The sequence below is a fragment of the Musa acuminata genome, chromosome BXJ3-10, assembly GCF_036884655.1.
Source record: "Musa acuminata AAA Group cultivar baxijiao chromosome BXJ3-10, Cavendish_Baxijiao_AAA, whole genome shotgun sequence".
Classification (NCBI taxonomy): domain Eukaryota; kingdom Viridiplantae; phylum Streptophyta; class Magnoliopsida; order Zingiberales; family Musaceae; genus Musa; species Musa acuminata.
This window is the reverse complement of record NC_088358.1, coordinates 26257222-26275481: the sequence shown is the minus strand read 5'-3', so window position 1 is coordinate 26275481 and position 18260 is coordinate 26257222. Positions and strand designations below refer to the sequence as shown.

Sequence of the window (18260 nt, the reverse complement as noted above, 5' to 3'; positions counted from 1 at the left end):
CTATTTTTTTAGTCCAACAAAAGTGACCTAAATCATCCGATTAGATGTCGTTCTCTTGGTGAGAACCCGGTTCGAGATGACCAGGTAGACAAACTGAGATATTTCTAGTTGCAAGGTTCCTCCCTGGGGGTTGGCTCATCCAGATGCTCAACGTGACCTTTTCGATGCTTAAGTCAACGAAGGGGAGAAGACAACAATGTAAACTATATGATTAAGTCAACGAAAGGGAGAAGACAACAATGTAAGATAGAAAAATTATTCTCAATCATTATGTGGGGCACATTCGAACACACCATGGTACAATTTTGAGGTTGGTGACTTGGAGCCTTACTTAGGTGTCGACCTCGATGGCAAATGAGTTGGCATCGGACACAATCATACATATTAAGTATAAAAAATTTTAAAATTTAAATTATTTATATAAATTAAAACGTAATATAATAATATTTTAAATATATTTTAAATAACTAATAATAAAAAAATCTTAAATTTTAAGAAAAAAATTGGAAAATGACTTATAAATGCATAAATGACTTTTTTAACTATTCTATTTTAAAATAAAATATGTTAATGGATTTTATCATTGATTATATTTATGTTTTATAATTTTTTCCCCTAATTTAAGGTGAATTTACAACCACTTTTGAAGAAAAAAAAACTATGTAAATATTATCAAAGAAGGTTTTTCTAAAGTTTTCAGAAAAATATTTTTTTGAAAACCTTAGTTACGGTAATCTTTTACAATTACCCGATCTAAGGTGAATTTACAATCATTTTGGATCAAAAACCACTTGATAATATTCAAAGAAGGCTTTTTGAAGTTTTATGAAAAGAATTTTCTTGAAGACTCGAGTTATACTATTTTTTAACGAGGTTACACGTTTTAGGTTTTATCCAAAAACAATGCAACTCTATTAAAAAATATTGTAACTCACATTTCACTTATTTCTAAATTTTGAGAGAATCTCGAAAATTAATTACAACGGTTTGGTGTCGTGTCGCTCCGATCTCTTAGTGGTGAGTCAATCTAAAGCCTGCCGGGAGCGTCACAGCTGAGATCAACGTAATCGGAGGACGACGAGAATCTCCATTGCTTTCACATCTACAGCGTCCATTCTTTCACTTATTGAAACAAGCAAGAAGCTTAGAACGTGTCGTTTCATTTACGAGCTTATGTTTCTCGATGAAACGATAATAATCATCTTGTTTAGCGTGTGTATTTCCCCATGTATTCGATCCGGAGAATATCCACCTCCATAGTATTTTTTAATGAATGTTATCAATATCCAAACAGAAGTACTTATTATGTTTTACGATTATAAATCAACAAGATCAATTATTGTTTACTAAAATCATTTAATGACCATGTACATTAAAAGCTCATCCAATCTTATTATTCTTGTAGATAGATCTCGAAGCAAGTGCCCGAGTTCCGTCAACTCTCTAGTGAGCATTCGATTCTTTCTTTTAGTCACGTCTGACTTCTTTCTTATTCGTGTTAAGATTTCAATTACTTCTTGCTTGTAATCACTCTTCCACTTTCTCTCTTGTAATCCTCATCAAGGATTAGGACATGCCAAGAGAACAAGTCCAGGATTACGATCCTTATAAAGTTTAGTCTAACAATCCTTTGGAGGTTAGCATGTGGGAGTGTCTTATCTTGCAGGAGATCAAACTTGATATGGATTATAATCGTAGATGGTTGAGACTCTTTCTCTTGTCATGTACTAATCCAACATACTAAAACCTAGTTCATGACACTGTTGACTCTTTCTCTTTCTCTTATCGCTTAGTTCAGTTCGTGTAATTATTGCCTTTGTTTTTAGTGCAGTCTCATCCACTACTAAATCCCAAGCTAGAGACAAAAAAACTTCTTGTTGGCTGGTCCATCAACATAGCTTAATGCAAAGAACTACACTGCATGTGAGCACATACTGTACTCCTCTAACACCAATAACACTTCACCAACCCACATAGCAAACAGCAAGTAACACCAGGAAAAGAATCATCATTGAGATGCAGAGTTAAGCTACAAAAGTTGTACTTGTTTTCCTTCTGTTGGACAGGAAAAGGATGATCGAAGAGTCAAAGCTTGATCTGTGATTTATATGTAGATTGGAAATGGCCAACAAAGTGTCATTTTGTTTTGTCTGCAGGAGTTTGAAAGGTATGTTAATCAAGCTTTTGGATGACTTCATGTTCTTACAGCAACAACAATGTATATATAACAGCCAGCTAGATGACAAAAGGAATTGTCTTAGGGAGAACAAAAGGAATCTTCCAGTTTGTGTCTTCACCTAAACATAACAATGATAGGGACATGTACATGGATGAAGCACTGAATCCACAAAGAAGCTCCGTTCCAAGCAAACGCTTGGGAACAGGAACATGGCTTCTATGTCCATGGATTCTCTCTCTTGAGAGGCTCATGGGGTACATTGCTTGAGGAGGATGGATAGTTCGTCAACTGGGCCATGGCGCTGAGGTCACTCTGCATGAGATACTGCATGCCATCAGCATCCATCAGCTGCGCCTGCTGGATCTGAATGCAAAGCATCTCAGCTTGAGCCAAGGCCAGCTGCATCTGGAGCTGAGACACTTGATGCTGGAGGTAAGAGATGGCTCCGACGCAACCATAAACTGGATCCCTCATCCTTGCGTTTGCTTCGTAGACCAAGCTGCTCACTGCATCCGCTCTTTGATGAAGAGGAAGCTCCTGTAGTCAACCAACGTAAACTATCGGTAGACAAAATAGAAGAACAAAGAAGAAGAAGAAACCTGTAGCATTTTGCTAACGTTGCTTGCACCAAAGACCCTGTGGACCATTGCGAACTTGTGGGGTTCATCGGAGGGGAAGAAGGGCGCGAAGACGCAGTCCGGCGTGCAGCGCCTCCGTAGAAGCTTGCAGGAAGCGCAAGGCGAGTGGCTACCCATTGCTTAGGCCACCAAAGCAAGAACGAAGGTGTATGGTTGCAGATGAATACACTTGGTACAGTGCAAGGTTGCCTCTCAGGTTCAGATGAGCTGAGAGGGACTGCCTATTTATGATCGAACCCTAAGTTAAAACCTTTAACAATCATAGATTATAGTAATCAAAAAGATAGGAAAGGATGTTTCTATTGGTAATGATAACATATAAAACTAGGCTACAGTGTACACGCTTGTCCTCGAGCATGTTATCATGTGGTGAACATACTCTACATACGGTCAAATACACAGTCACATTACATTAAGCTACCTGCCGTCCGTGGCCATTGTTGATGGGATGCTAAGTTGACATGGAAGGCTTGAAGCAGTGCAGAGCTGAGTCTTAGTTTTATATGATGTCAACAAGGAACTATTATTGCAGTGCATACCTAATGCAGTGTTTGTCCACAACTGGTCCTCATCATTTCCTGTTCCTAATTGGTGCAGCGAGAGCAGGTAAGTTGATCAGCAAGAGCAAGTAGTTTTCATGCAGAAGTGTTTCAAGTATGTAACACCAATATGCAGGATATTATTTTCTATTGCAAGAGAAGAAGCAAGCAGAACCAATCCAACCACAAACCATGCAGTGCTAAATTCTTGGCATCACAAATAATGTAAGTGCCAAAATCTTAGCATCATTCACTTCTCGTAGAACAAGTTCAGAATGATTCAGGCTCAAAGGATTGAACTCATGAAGTGCTTAGACATCCTCTGGAAGTTTTAGTACAAAATTCTAGTTTGTCTTATACAAAACTACCTCAAAGTAAGCAGATCAACACACCAAACAAATAAGACCAAGAAAGCAAAAAAGGTGCCACCTTGAATCATCATGCTCCACGGTGCAACCAGCGTTTGATGAATAGACGTATAAAATGATGTGCGGAGTGCAATAGTGTACCGGCAATCACCTACTGATGGGTCCACAGTTGTTATCAATCCCAGGCTGCCAAAATCACAACTATCCGCGCTCTGATCATGAAGCTGGAAATAGTTGTTGAAAGCATATGACACATTTCTGGGCCAGCCGATCCCCGAGCAAGAGCCACCAGGAGACAAAGCAGAGCAATCAGCAGCGGAACAGGCTTCCGATGCACTGCCGGAAACATTTGATATGTCCTTCTTGTTATTCACCGCACACCACTTTTGCGCCAGGTAGTCCACAACATGAGCACTTGCCAGAGCTTTTGAGCCTTGGCCAAGGTCCACATTGTATTTTGCCTGGCCGTCAAATGTGAAAATGCTCCAGTGTCTTTCATAATTCCCAGTCTTAATGCTCCATTGATCTTCATCTAGTAGACTGAAGATATACGTCTCTCTTGGTGGTCTCTTTGGTCTAAGTGGAGTACCAGCTTTGATCTGCAGGTGGTCAACGAGGCCTTGCATGAAGATCTGGGCAACAGCAGATGTGGTATTCATTGCACCATCTGTAGGCCATCCTATCTTCCCGACAATTATATCCATTTCAGCATACCCAACCTTTGACAAAGCTGAAACCAACATGTCGATGCTCATATCAAAGTGGTTTCTATACTTGTTCGGTCCATCAGATAATGCATGAGAATTTGTCTGGAAGAGAACAAAAATCCAGGGAAAGGTTCTTCTTTTGTTGAAAGGTCAAGAAAGGATTGATGTCAACCACAAAGGGTGAACCATGCTTGTCAAGAAAAGAGAGGAGCTCAATCATAGTCTTGTTGAGATCAGGCCTAAAGTGACCCTTCGAAGGTAGGTTAGACTCAGATTGGTATACATCAGAACTGCAAGGAACAATGACTTTTACCGTGTTTGCTAAATTTGCAGCAGTCAAGGCTCGCTGAATGTTTGTTGCTGCACCAACTACATGGGGCTGGAATGTTTGACCATAACTGAGGAGGAATGCTGCATCACCGACAGCAATAAACCTGTCAATTTATAGTCTTGTCAATATATCGCATAGGTAGGCTTTGTGAATGTCCTTTTCTGCACCAAGTTAATGTGGTTACATACTAATATGCCAATTTTAACATCTTCATGCAATATAACATAGTATATCTTAGCAGAAGAAGATATGGGCAAGAGGAAACAAACATAAGATGACAAGTCAACATTGTCATCCATAATTTCAGCTTAAAACCACTGACAATATCAAAAAAGTATCAGCTCTCATAGGGCCATAAAATCAATCACTAAACCCAAATTTTGCTTGGACCAGATTTTCTTGGCAACAAAACATAAGCTGTCTTGATATACCAACTGACATAAATCTGGAAGTCGACAAACTTTTTCCCTTCCAAGAGTCCAAACAAACAACTTAACTTTCAGCAGCTCACTGCTTGACTGCTTAATTTTGACCATAATTCACTGTCAACTTTAGTGCATTGCAGATTAGTGCATTTAATAAACAGAGAGTTCAATTTCACCTCATCAGTAATGTTCTTACACAATCTATCAACCGAATGTAAATGCAGCAGTGTTAGCTAAGGAAAGAGCGAAATCTGCTAGCGTCCAATCATAGTAGGGCAGGGGAAGGACACAAACAGCTTTCCATCAAAGATATTATCGAAGTTGCCAGATGTTGTGACCAAGAAATCCAGCAATTATTTGGTAGCATGTGACAGTGTGCCAAAACAGGTTTACCTTGAAGAGTTGCTGCATCTAATAGCGCATGATATCATTTAGCTTTACTCGAACTGCAGAATTTTTTATACGTGGAAGACAACAGCAAATGATTCTCATTACTTGCCTAAAGTACCCAAAACACATTCTTCATATGCACCTTAGGTAGCTCATATACTTGAAGGAGAAGTGAATCCGAATGCAACTTATCACTACTATCATTGCAATTTATAAAGGCATCCAAGGCCACTCTTGAGTTCTTGATGTAGAAGGTCATCCAAGACTAACGGCACTCCTACTATTAAAGCTTCCAAACAGACTTAAATCAAGCTCTATCCCTTTTGCCACGTTTCTCATCTTCTTTCAAGCTTTAGTACCTCAAGATATGTCCCAGATGATGACACATGCATATGTACAGGGACAACAAGGGGCATGGAATAATCATAACAAATAATGCCTAAGATTTTCAAAATCTGAAGATCTTAGATCGACGCTGTTTCAACTTTCAAGTGGCACCCAGTTGCACAAGATACGCATCTAAATACCTTGAAGTTTATAAGACAAGGAAATGCTTGAATTCCTATCAGTTTCCTAGTGGCATTTCAAAGTTGTTTTTCGTTAAGAAGGTAGTGTGTCTTATATCAGTAAATTCCAGTTCAGTTGAGCTACTCTCGTCCTCAGCGCAGCCTTATAGAGATGCCAATGCAGATCATAATGCAAGAGAAACATATACTGCAACCAAATACAGGGCATAAACTTATCGTGTATGACGACAAACAGCCACGAAGAGGACAAGGAAAATTTGCAGTGGCATGATCACTTTGGGCGCATATCTTACTGATGTCTCGTTCAAATGGCGAAGCTACATAGTGGATGGACAATCACAATCAACAATCAAACACGACAAAGAATTAAAGAGCATAATGCAACACAGACAACAAAGAATCAATCGATCTGCGCAAGCATAAGAGTTACCACAACTTAATACGAACTCTGAGCATAAACCCATTAACCGAGCTAGGGTTCTAAAAGCAAAATGCTAACTTTGAGAAGAAAAGGATCGAGTAGACAATACCTAAACATTATTTCATTTCGAAACGAGTGTGCAATTACAATCGCCAAGTTTCCTTTTCTTAACCCTAAAATCAATGATAAACCCCAAACAAAAAGGAGAAGAAGAGAGAGAAAGGACTTACTCGATTCGAACACTGCCGCCGCCAGTGCTGGAGACGTAGCGGGTGACGTTGTCGTGGACCTAGCTGACGGCAGCGGACTTGGAGGAGCTGAGGGACCGGAGCATCTCGTTGGGGACGCCCATAGCCACGGCGATGCCCGAGCCAGCGAGGCTGGCGAGCACGGAACGGTCGGCGTCGGGGAGGTTCACCCGGGAGACTCTGTTGGCCTGGAGGAGCCCCGGCACGACCACGAACGGCGGGAAAGGGTGGGAGGCAGAGGAGGATGTCCCCCAGTTGACGCCCACCCCCGCCACCATGAGGCCGGCGACCAGGCCACCAACAGCAGCAGCAGCAGACGCAAGAAAAGGATCGAACGGCGATTCGACCGCATTCTTTGCCTCTTCTCTCTCTCTCTCTCAAAACCGTTATAATAAAGTTTATAACGTTCCGTTAAGCATCAAGTTTCTGGTTTACAAGTATTATTCGCACTTCTAGAAAAGGCGGGAGAGAGGTAGAAGGGTCGTAACGGCCGTTATTTTCCTTGCGTTAAAAGGCGTGCGTAACGTAAGGCAACGTGGGCGACCGACAGCGTGATCTGCGCCTTCCGCCGCGCGCCGCGAGGCGTGTGGAAGAGGCGACGTCACTGACGTCGCCTGCGGCGTCCACAGCCGGACGCGTGTAAAAGGCCGGCAAAGTGGTTTGTCGCATAGTGGAAGCGGCGGGGACGGTGGGACTCGTGAATAACTAGTTTAATTAACCTACTCCACCGCTGTTCCAGTTCGGTGTTCTTAGTGTTGCCTTTGTTCTACGCCTTGTGGATTATATCGTGAAATTTCGAACTCTTAAAATTTTATAAATAAATTTAATATTTTTTTAATAATTAATTTAATATTTAAAATATAAAATATTTTAAGATATTTTAAGATATAAATTAATATTTAAAATATAAAAATATTATAATTAAATATTTAAAATATATTATAATTAATATTTAGAATAATTTAATATTTTAAAATATATTATAATTAAATTAATATTTAAAAATAGTTAAGATATAAAAATATATTAAATGAGCTTTCGAACTCTTGACTTTGGTAAGTTAGTCTGTTATACCATCAAACTAATATTTAAGATATATTAAATAAAATTTTAAATAGTCATCAAAATACTTATATTGCAGTGATAAAAAAGACGAAAAGTGTTAGGTACGATAGGACATGAACTAACTTTTTATCATTACATTTGAATTAAAGTTAAATAGAAATTAAAAAACTCTAAAATATGCTTATGTTGATTTTCCCAAATATTAAGAACCGAGAATCCAAATATTAGGACTCATGATTAGTATAGAGCTTCTGAATCATGGAATAGCCCAATAATAATCATGTTTTTATTTTATATATTTATGAACAAATTTCCTCTGGTTTTCTTCTATATTTATGTTTTTTTTTGTATATTTATATTTTACTAAAGTCAGCATTAAAGCTACAGTATTACAAAAAAAATACGTAAAGACATGACTTCAGTAGTAGTTGTGAGCATCAGACTCGAACATAAGCAACACAAAATCTCCAAACTCTATAATGAACCTATATTATTCCTCCCACCCCCCACCCTAGTAGACAGAAATGTACATGACCAATAACAAAGGGAAAAATACAAACAAGGAGGCAGAAAGAGAAAATACAAGGGAAGCAACAGAAACCAACAATAACGAATCAAAAAATACATATGAAGAATAGTTCCTCATACCGAGTTCACTTGCTCTCAAACTTAAGTAGGTTTATTTTGCTTTGTTTTGGCGATGTTAACAAGATCGCCAAAAAGCTTATCCTCGGGCTTTGGCACTTTGTTCGGTTGCTGCAGATAGGATGAGGAGGAGGTAGGCATCTGATAGGAAGAGGACTGACTCGCATATGTGCTATTGTCTTGCATAGAAAGGCCATACATTCTCTGTGCAAGCTCATTTGGAGTAGAATAAGGGTATGCAGGTCTCGCTGGATCGTAGAATTGGGCACCCGGTTGTTGCCCGTATCCATAGGCTGTCAGCTGAACCCGCTGCATGGCCTGTTGACCCACACCGACCACATGCCCTCCAAGCATATGCTGTGGAAATGTAGATGGCATGTGGCTGTTCTGCATTTGAGGATGCATGCCTACAAACTGATTGCTCTGCATCAGTTGAGGTTGGAGCCCTGTAGGCTGGGCACCCAATATATGTTGTGAATGCATGCCTCCCAGCTGACCACCTGCCATAGGATGGGGTGGCATGTCTGCATGCTGGCTGGTTTGTGCTGGAAAGGAGTGCATACCACTAAGCTGCCCAGTTTGATGTGGTTGAGGCTGAAAACCAGGCGATTCATGCTGGACAGCTTCCGCCTCCCAAGGTGGTGGGGGAAGAGCTCCATCTTCATCATTTGGACCTGCAAAAGAATAAATTACTCAAACAAAAAACATAAAAAGTATCAGGTCAAGACATGTTAGCAGATAAAGGTTTCCGAGGAAATGGTTTATGGTAACAGTTAAACAGAATCATAAAACAACTTTTCACATACTTTCTCAACCCAAATTGTGTTGGAAAACAACTATGACATACATATTCTGTACAAACTGTTTGGTTTGCTATACGAATCCTTTCCTACCATTAATACCATGTTTCAGCATCCCCCTTAAGTACCCTTAAGAAGCCTCTATGTGCAAATAAATGTTTATATGTTCACGTACAAACACACACACACACATATCTATATGTGCACAGACATAATAGTCTTGCCAGGGGCACATGGGTATCGTGAAACAAAGTCATTACTAATACACATGGAGAAAAACTCTAAGGCTGACACACAGAAGTAAGGTTGTAAACCTCTTCTTTAATTACAGAAAAACAACGAGCTCCATAAGGCTGTACCTGTTGATGCAAACCATCCATTGCAATTGAACAGTCTGGATTTCTATGAAAATGACTTGGGCCATACATCATAGAAGTTCTTCCACTATAATCATATATACATATATAGACATGCATATATGTGTTTGTGCATGTATGACGTGTATCTTTCATCAAACGCAACACTTATATTGCATTAGTTAAAAAAGGCGCAAGTGTAAGCAATCTTTTATATGAACTAACTTTTTATTGTTTCTTTTAAATTAAAGTTAAATAGAAAAAAAAAACTCTAAACTATGTTTATGTTGATTGTCACAGATTAAGTGAGGATATAGAATATGGTTCAACGTATATGAGATGATCCCAGATATTAAGAATCATGATTCCAAATATTAGAAATCATGATTAGGATAGAGCTTTTGAATTATGGAGGTTGCAAAGAGGATTTGTTAGTGCTTATGCAATATTTTTGCTATTAAGGATAGCCCAACAATCATCATGTTTTTTTTATATATTAATGAACAAATTTACCCTGGTTTTCCACTCTACTTAAACATCCAAATCTGAATCACATTTATTCTTTATGAGTTAAAGACTTGCTTTGGGTATCGCCTATCCACCACAACTAAAAATACAATCATTTCTTATTCTATTTACTGTATAATGTAGTTAATCAGACTGAACATCCTCTTTATATTGCACTAATTTTAAATATGATATATATTCTTTAGCACTCAGCACTTAGTCCATAAAACATGAGTCTTATCTTGGTGCAATTTTCTTTTCAATGGAACAGGTTTATGAGAATTGCAGAACAGGCAAATGCACTTCACTTTAACCATTCCAGTGTCATTCTATGAATAATAGGTATCCAGAAAACTATAAAGCTTAATGATTCCAAGAATTGAAAAGACAAGGAAAAAGTCAATAATCATACCATAACTGAGTGCCTGCTGCTGCGGATTGTATGCTGAAGCGAGTTGACCATTCCATGCAGTGCTTGCCTGGTTTAGATGCACTGCATTGTCATGGCTTGCCTGCCCAAATTGAGGTGCCCCTGAGCTTGGGCTGCCTCCATCATTAAAAAGAGCAAGCTGTTGTGTCTGCTGGGGCAGCTGAGGGTTAGTTCCAGTGGCATATGTTTGTTGTGTTGCAAATGTAGAATCCGCATCAAAAGCATTTGCAGGACTTCTGCTGTTACTGTTAGCATTGTCTGGATAAAACATGTCTGCAAGTGCTAACATGTTCTGATCAGAGGCAGAATTGGTATGTGGTTCACCAACAGGAACAAGAGCTAATAAATTCTCCTTTGAAGGTTTATTAAAATCCTCGCCACTGAGAAGGTCCATATTAGCATGAATTATTGTTGAAGACTTTGCTGAACCATCAGATACAGGTGGTGCGGGCAGCAATAGTTGCTGAAGAGGGGGCTGGTCTGTTGAGCTTGTGCTTGTAGCTGACAACCTACGTCATCATGTCAAAATCACATAATTTTAACGGATCAAGAAGAGGAAACCTCACTAAATATTATAGATGAAAGCCAAAGACTACTTAACGCTATTGATGAAGTTCTTCAAAGCTCCACTCATGAAGCACATAAGGTATAAAAAGTTAACCTTGACAAATTCAATCTCATTGGATAATGACTTCAAAGAGATTATCTTCAAATTGGCTAAATATGGTACACATTCACACAAAGAAAGAACTCAAAAGAAATGTTGTTTTTTAAACTTCAAGATGTGTTTTTCTCGTTGAAGTGATACAGAAGTCCTCTAAATTTTATAGTGTAGCAACTTTGATGCATAATTTGTAAATATCAAATTACTTGAAGAAAAAGCTTCCTACCTCTGATCTTGCTCTTTGCTAGTTGAAGAATCATCAACATCTACAAGTGCCTGAAGAAATTTTTCTTTCTTAACATGAACAGCAATTCCTGCAGCAATAGCATCATGCTTTGCTAGTACTTTCTGCAAATTATCATTCAGAGCAAGTCCTTGGCTAAGCAGTTCCTCATCTCTGTCACAAACAGAATAAGGTAAAGTGTAAATGGCTTCAATATTGATAAGCGATCAGCACAGTCAAGTGGCATATGCAAGTTAACTACTGCATCTTACATCTGATTGAAGAGCATAAAAGATGACAGAGGCAGTTAAGCTAAAAGAAGTAGAGGGAGAACTCAGAGAACGATCACTTGAATTCAAGTAAATGAAATGTGCTAAGCTTTAATCATTCTTTGAAATATGATATGTACATTAAAAAATAAATTAAAGGTTACAGATCATGGTTTTTGCACAAGGAGACTAACTTAGTCCAAATTTCACCCGCATTCCTGTGAAAGATTTATGAAACATGGGGAGAACAGCTGAAAGGACTTACGAGGTTGTGTTAACAAGATCCACCACTCTTTGTTTATAAGTACGACATTGACTGACAAGGTCAACAATTACTTCCTCTTTGAGCCCCTGCATATAGAAACCAAAAAATGGCTGAGCAATTGTTAAATAACACGATATACTAACTTGGTAATAGAAATCAGGTCATAAATGGATCATAATAGAAAATCAGAGTGCTATTAAATTATAAATTGAACCATGAATATGTAGTTCCCAAAATTGAGTTCAGGGAGAGGACCATAACCAAGGTTCGTCGTACTGTACCATACCGGCATTTCGACCCGGGCTCGATATGGTATGGTACCGGTGTACCGAGTAGTACATCAGGGCGTACCGAGCGGTACACCCTGATATACCGAACAATTTTATACTTTTTTCATACTGTTGCAGTGTTACAGTATAGTACAATAGCACTGTAACGGTGCTACAGTATAATACTGTAGCACTGTAGCGGTACTGGATGATCCACGTACCGGTAACCTGTCGGACCAATACGTACTGCATGATACAGGTGGTATGCTTCGGTATGGCAGACCTTGGAGACAACAAAGATTCATTATCAGCCAAGACTTCTTACTCACTTAGGTCTATATATTACATTCCATATTTTCATAAGCACAAATTTAATATCCAACTTTAAGTTAGAAGATCATATTTGACAACGACATGTTAACAAGTATTAAGATAACAAGTCTCAAAGTAGAACATACCTCCCTGTTTCCAGGGTCTACGGCATTCAACATCTCTGCAAGAACATCCACGAGACCACTGGCATTCTGAATCTCTGTGAAACTGAAAAATTAAATAAATTTTGTATCAGAACCAAAGCTTAGGTGTGCTGAAGTTCATTGTAGATAACTGATGAGAATAGGGAAACACCTCAAAGCAGGAAAATCAGATGCTATTGAAGATTCAGGTGCTTCATTTTGATATTCAGGACTTTGCACCGACGGAGGATAGGATCCCAGAGGCCGTGTTTGTGGCGTAAATACAGGTGCAGACCTCTCAGATCTCTGAGAAAATACAGCTCCAGCTCTCTGATGGAAGAAAATTAGAAATAATATCAGAGAATATAGAACAATGGAATCATAGTTTGACAATAATTTTATCAAAAAATTAATTGGTTCAATTAGCACTTTATTTCTGAAATGTACCAACAATTGAAAAATCATACAGAAAAAATAACAATTGAAACTGTAAGGCCGTTGAAGAAATACAAAATGCACAAACACATACCAACAGTTCCTGATATGCTGCATGGTATTGAGGATATCTTGCCTGTGGACCACCAAAAGCTTCTTGCCATGTATCTATTAATGTAAGTATCTTTTCCTTAACGTGAGAATCAGGTTGCTGTGTGAAAATAATTTGAACTCAGTTCAGCATCCAGTAAAAGATAGTAAATGAGAAAACATCTTAAAGTGAAAAGAACTAGAACCTTCTTCTTTACAATCTTGACCATCTTGTGTAACATATCTTTCTCAGCAACATGCATATGAACTATTTCCCCACAATTTTTTATCATTGTTTCCAATAGCTGCAGAGAATAAATTAATTGCAATTAATATAAGATAACAATCTATAGAAAATTAAATCCAACATGCAATAGAGGAAACTGATTATCCTTCTAGTAGTGTCAAGCCAAAAAAATATCATGACATGCCTCTAATTGGCATGCCTCTATTCCAACACACACAAGCCATAAATTGACCTTTGTATGTGTTGGCGCCTCTGGTACAACTTGGCATTGTGAGCGTAGCTACCTTCTAGCATAGCAGGTTCCAATTGGGATAACAAACTTGGTGTTAACCAATGCATTTTTTGGTGTTAGTGCCATGCCAAAAGTGGATTGGCAAGGTATATGAGCATAGGCAGCCATGGTAGTAGTGACTACTATTGTTGACATCACCTTGAAAAATAAAACTTATTGTCATCTTGAACTTTCCAACAAGAACGAGGCTGTTGGAAATAACATCTCGTCTCCAAAAGCTGATAAGTTTTAAATTACCAATAGCCTATTGACAAAAGGAACTGGATTTCTTAAAGGGGTCAGGGACTTTGGCTTGGTCCAACCTTGGGTCAGAGGCTTGAGTTTTTGATAAAGTCAAGAGAGTCAAAAATGAAAGATTCAGAGTGAACTTAAGCCTAAAATAAAAGGAGATCTGTTTATGTCAGATTTTGGGTTCAATCACACAGACTTAAGCCCAAGCCTAAGAAGTGCACCTTCCCCTGTAAGTTGCAACCCATAGAAAGATATCCTGTCGAACAAAATGTAGAAATTAGAACTACCATCTCTCAGTTTCCTCTTCAAATTGGTAGATTTATTTCAACTCTAACAGTGAAGATAACTGCAACAACCTCTTAGCATAACATGTAACTAATCTCTTCTCGAAAAAAAATCACTGCAACCAGTTTGCAAAATGTTTTTTCTCATCTAAAAAGATAAAGATCTCCAGAGTTCAACTAACAACTGGTTCCCTGATCTTTCTTACCTAAGAGCAACAGGTCCACAAGAGGTACTTTGGCAAGCAACAAATAAGCTTGTAAAGAGAGGATCTGGGATCTCGAATAGAGCGACCAAAGTATGCTTTAACAGTTTGATGACATCAAAAACATTGTCCAACATCCAAAATTTTTCCAAAAATTAAGCCTAAATAAAAAGCGATCTAAAAGCACAACAGAATGCATAATATGCGGCAAATAAACTGTAATCTCTATCGAAATGATGCTACAAAAGCACAGATAAATTTTCTGAGAATAGGCCGAGAGTTTGAATATTATTATGAGAGTTGAACTAAAGATTAAGCCTTAAGCCTCAAAGTGATTCAGTGCATAAGATGTACATTTAATTCAGTTCGATGTTACTAATATTAGCAAAAGCAACACTGGCACTCTGTTTAAAATATTTCATGACAGAGGATGTAGATCAAGAGGGTTTGAGATACGAGCAAATAAAAAAACCTCCAGATTAGAAGAGAAAACAAAATAAATCCAATGTTTTATTATCTTTTAGTTTATTAACTGAACTACAAAGAAGCAAATCATAAAATGGCACACTGACACATGACCAACAAGCACAAATCTAATGTCCCTTTCTTCTTTAAAAAAATCGTATCTTGTTTTTGAGAAAATGTTCAGGCCTAAGAAGATAATCATGAGGAAAAAGCCTGAGAAAATTCATTCATGTAAGTCGCAATATAACTTTCAAGATCATAAGTTAAAAGCCCCACTTTGCCACATTACCACAGAAGACAAGAGTAGAATAATCAACTTTAAAGAAATCACTAGGATCTAACATGGAAGTTGAATAATGCCACTAAAATGAAATTCATAAACAGAAAATATGGAGCATTGACAAAAAAAAAAAAGAAACAAATGCAATCTAAGATGTCTTCAAGTAAATGAAAATCCATCATCCTTCTTAACAAAGAAGCACTAGAAAACAAGAGAACTGATAAAAAAACAGATTCATGTAAGGATACCCTGTGCAGTAGATTAACAAAAATACACTAAACAAATTGTCACATCAAGAATTGAAAACAAACCAATAAGACACAACTAGACAAAGCCATAACATACAGCCAGAAGCCAAACTGTTTGATACACTTACTGAAAGTGCAAGAAGCTGAACCTTCGGGCTTTTATGCCCAATACGTTTTTTGAGGGCTCTAACAACATCTTTAGCTTGCCTGGTAACCAAAGCAAACAAAAAATTAAATCAATGTAAAAAAAACCTTACTAATGCATGTAAGTTGCATGTGGCTCATCATATAAGAATACAAATGTCATCGCATTAACAAATATGGTCAAGTATGAAGTTGGCATGAAGCCCTAGGAGAAAATATAACAAGAAAGAGATCGTATAACTTAATTGCAAAGGAAGTAAAAGTCCCATAGATAATTGACCCCAATTATTTGAGCCTCTTCTTTAGACTGAGGTTCCTCTGATAGTTCTGATTTTCATAGTGTCATTTACCGGTACGACAACCCCAAGTTAACTTCTGAAACAATAAGACATATAGGCATGAATCACATGCCAAGTGTGTTTGATCCAAGGTCTGCCATACCGAAGCATACCGCCCGTACCGAGCAATATGTACCAGTCCGACAGGTTATCAGTACGCGGATCGCCTGGTACCGCTACAGTGCTGCAGTATTATACTGTAGCACTGCTGCAGTATTATACTGTAGCACTGCTGCAGTATTATACTGTAGCACTGCTGCAGTATTATACTGTAGCACTGCTGCAGTATTATACTGTAGCACTGCTACAGTATAAAAAAGTATAAAATTATTCAGTACACCAAGGTGTACCACTTGGTATGCCTTGATGTACCGCCCGGTACACCGGTACCGTACCGTACCAAGCCCGGGTCGAAACGTCAGTACGGTACGGTACGGTACGACGAACCTTAGTTTGATCAATCTCACAAGGCCAAATAAGGTTTCATTTGTTTCCAGTGTGAATAGTTCCATATCATTCTCTGTCGCCATAAACAATATTGCAAAGGAATTATTTAAATATCACAATTTTAAAAAATCTGAGACGATCATATCCTGCATTTTACATTATATCTCATCAGCGGGATGATGATTGCATGCCAACTATTGATTCATGTTCCATGATTCTGTGACAAGTTTTTCACAATCAAGTGAAGGAAACGAACAAAGAAGGAACTACCTTGAAATGATGATTTGTGCCTAAAGGTTTTTAGCTTGCTTAATTAATTTCTCGCCTTCACTTTTACTTACATGTGGACCTACGTGCAATGATGAAATCATTCTTGCTAACTACAATATTATATGAATGAATCCGAAGATTTCTTATCGGATAGATACCAGGAAAAGCTTAACACCGTTTAATTCATCCAAAAATATTCCTGATCCAAAAACAGGTTAAATTACTTCACCAAAAGCTCCCACCTCGCCTTCTAGGATAAGAATTCCGCAACATTCGTCAACGTGTATAATTAATTGCAACACGAAAGATCATTTTATGCTTAACAATTGCCTAAAAAAAAAAAAGAGGTAAAACCTCCATAAACAACAAAAGAAGGTATGAGCGATCAGACGCGATGATCGCACAAAGACATCCCGTGAAACAATCACCTCAGCTGTAAATCACAAAATGAGAAGCATCGGCAGCAGCATCACCATTGCTCAGGAAACAAACGTGAAAATAGAAGGGAAGGAGAAGGCAGAGCAGAGTCGCATACCCCGGGTCGCGATTGAGGATATCACAGATCTCGACGTTCATGGCCCAGTCGGGACCAATCAGCATGCTGCTCGTGGCACGTTCCACCAGCGCGCCCGCCATCGCCGCGAGCACGGAACCCTAACAAGATGGGATCCCTCGGGGGAGCTCCGATCCAATTCCAGAGAATGCAACAACAGGTAGCCCTCCTCCACGGGAGATCGAAGCTGGACGGTCGGCGAAGAAAGGGAATCCCTAATGGAGGAAAAGCGCGTGCGCCCAACTCGAATTCGCGTCCCCTTATCTGTGTGTGTGTGTGTGAGAGAGAGAGAGAGAGAGAGAGGAGTCGGCCGTGTTTTCTCTTCCCTGCTTCTTAAAAATCTACCCCGGCGGAAGGCGGACGGATGAATCAAAGAGAAATCACACGTATAAACGCTCGGGTTGACGTTAGGCGAGCGGCTCAACTTTCGCGGCCGAGCGCTCCCAAGCGAGGAAATGGCATCTTGCCATTCGTGACCGTTGGTGGACCCCCCGGTGGAGGTTTTCGAAGGAGTCCCTCACGTGTCACGTATTTTCATATCAGGCCCGTGTTCGGAATCTTTTATGGATTTACACATCCGTCCTTCCAAAGTTTGAAAATAACATATCTGCTCCTCCACATTTTATTATTATGACATGTATAAAACCTTCCAAATATTTTGATGACACATATGTTAATATCCGTTCAAGTATGGTGGTCACTCTGATTAGAATCATTCGATACTATTCATTGTAATTATCAATGAGTTTACTATTATCAAAGTTATGTATATACATATGTAACTAATTATCATCTCATTAACCAATTAGGTTAATGAGATTAGGGATGACACTATATTTTCCATATTTACAATACATTATTATTAAGTATAGTAAAAATTTATAACTCCCAACATTATTATTGAACACACATCGAAACTAAACGGTAAACCGAATGGGAAGTCATACAATATAATATTTTTCTATTTCAACAATAACTTTTGTATTCGTCTACAAAAGGATTAATTTGAGAT

At 38.6% G+C, this 18260-nt stretch overlaps 2 protein-coding genes and 1 pseudogene across 2 annotated transcripts; all 3 read right to left on the bottom strand.

Moving 5' to 3' along the window:
- Positions 1-2174: 2174 nt before the first annotated feature.
- Positions 2175-3514, bottom strand: LOC104000796 (LOB domain-containing protein 12-like). The gene is made up of 2 exons (XM_009422926.3): positions 2779-3514; positions 2175-2716 (listed from the first exon to the last, which is right to left on the bottom strand). The coding sequence occupies exons 1-2, from the start codon at positions 2932-2934 to the stop codon at positions 2396-2398; spliced, it is 477 nt and encodes a 158-aa protein (XP_009421201.1). The 5' UTR covers positions 2935-3514; the 3' UTR covers positions 2175-2395.
- A 136-nt stretch (positions 3515-3650) lies between these two features.
- LOC135650823 (glucan endo-1,3-beta-glucosidase 9-like) lies at positions 3651-7140 on the bottom strand (annotated as a pseudogene).
- Positions 7141-8331: 1191 nt separating this feature from the next.
- Positions 8332-17664, bottom strand: LOC104000797 (TOM1-like protein 9). Its single transcript, XM_009422927.3, has 10 exons — positions 17231-17664; positions 15625-15703; positions 13453-13551; positions 13251-13367; positions 12894-13051; positions 12725-12806; positions 11998-12083; positions 11467-11637; positions 10559-11085; positions 8332-9157 (listed from the first exon to the last, which is right to left on the bottom strand). The coding sequence occupies exons 1-10, from the start codon at positions 17329-17331 to the stop codon at positions 8508-8510; spliced, it is 2070 nt and encodes a 689-aa protein (XP_009421202.2). The 5' UTR covers positions 17332-17664; the 3' UTR covers positions 8332-8507.
- Between the last annotated feature and the right edge of the window lie 596 nt (positions 17665-18260).

Excerpts from the sequence above, each read along its gene's own strand:
- LOC104000796 (XM_009422926.3), bottom strand. The coding sequence starts at position 2,934 with ATGGGTAGCCACTCGCCTTGCGCTTCCTGCAAGCTTCTACGGAGGCGC. Across the intron at positions 2,717-2,778 it reads ACGTTAGCAAAATGCTACAG|GAGCTTCCTCTTCATCAAAG; the intron begins GTTTCTTCTTCT and ends GGTTGACTACAG.
- LOC104000797 (XM_009422927.3), bottom strand. The coding sequence starts at position 17,331 with ATGGCGGGCGCGCTGGTGGAACGTGCCACGAGCAGCATGCTGATTGGT. Across the intron at positions 12,807-12,893 it reads TCTGATTTTCCTGCTTTGAG|TTTCACAGAGATTCAGAATG; the intron begins GTGTTTCCCTAT and ends TTAATTTTTCAG. Across the intron at positions 11,638-11,997 it reads GATCTTGTTAACACAACCTC|AGATGAGGAACTGCTTAGCC; the intron begins GTAAGTCCTTTC and ends TGTTTGTGACAG.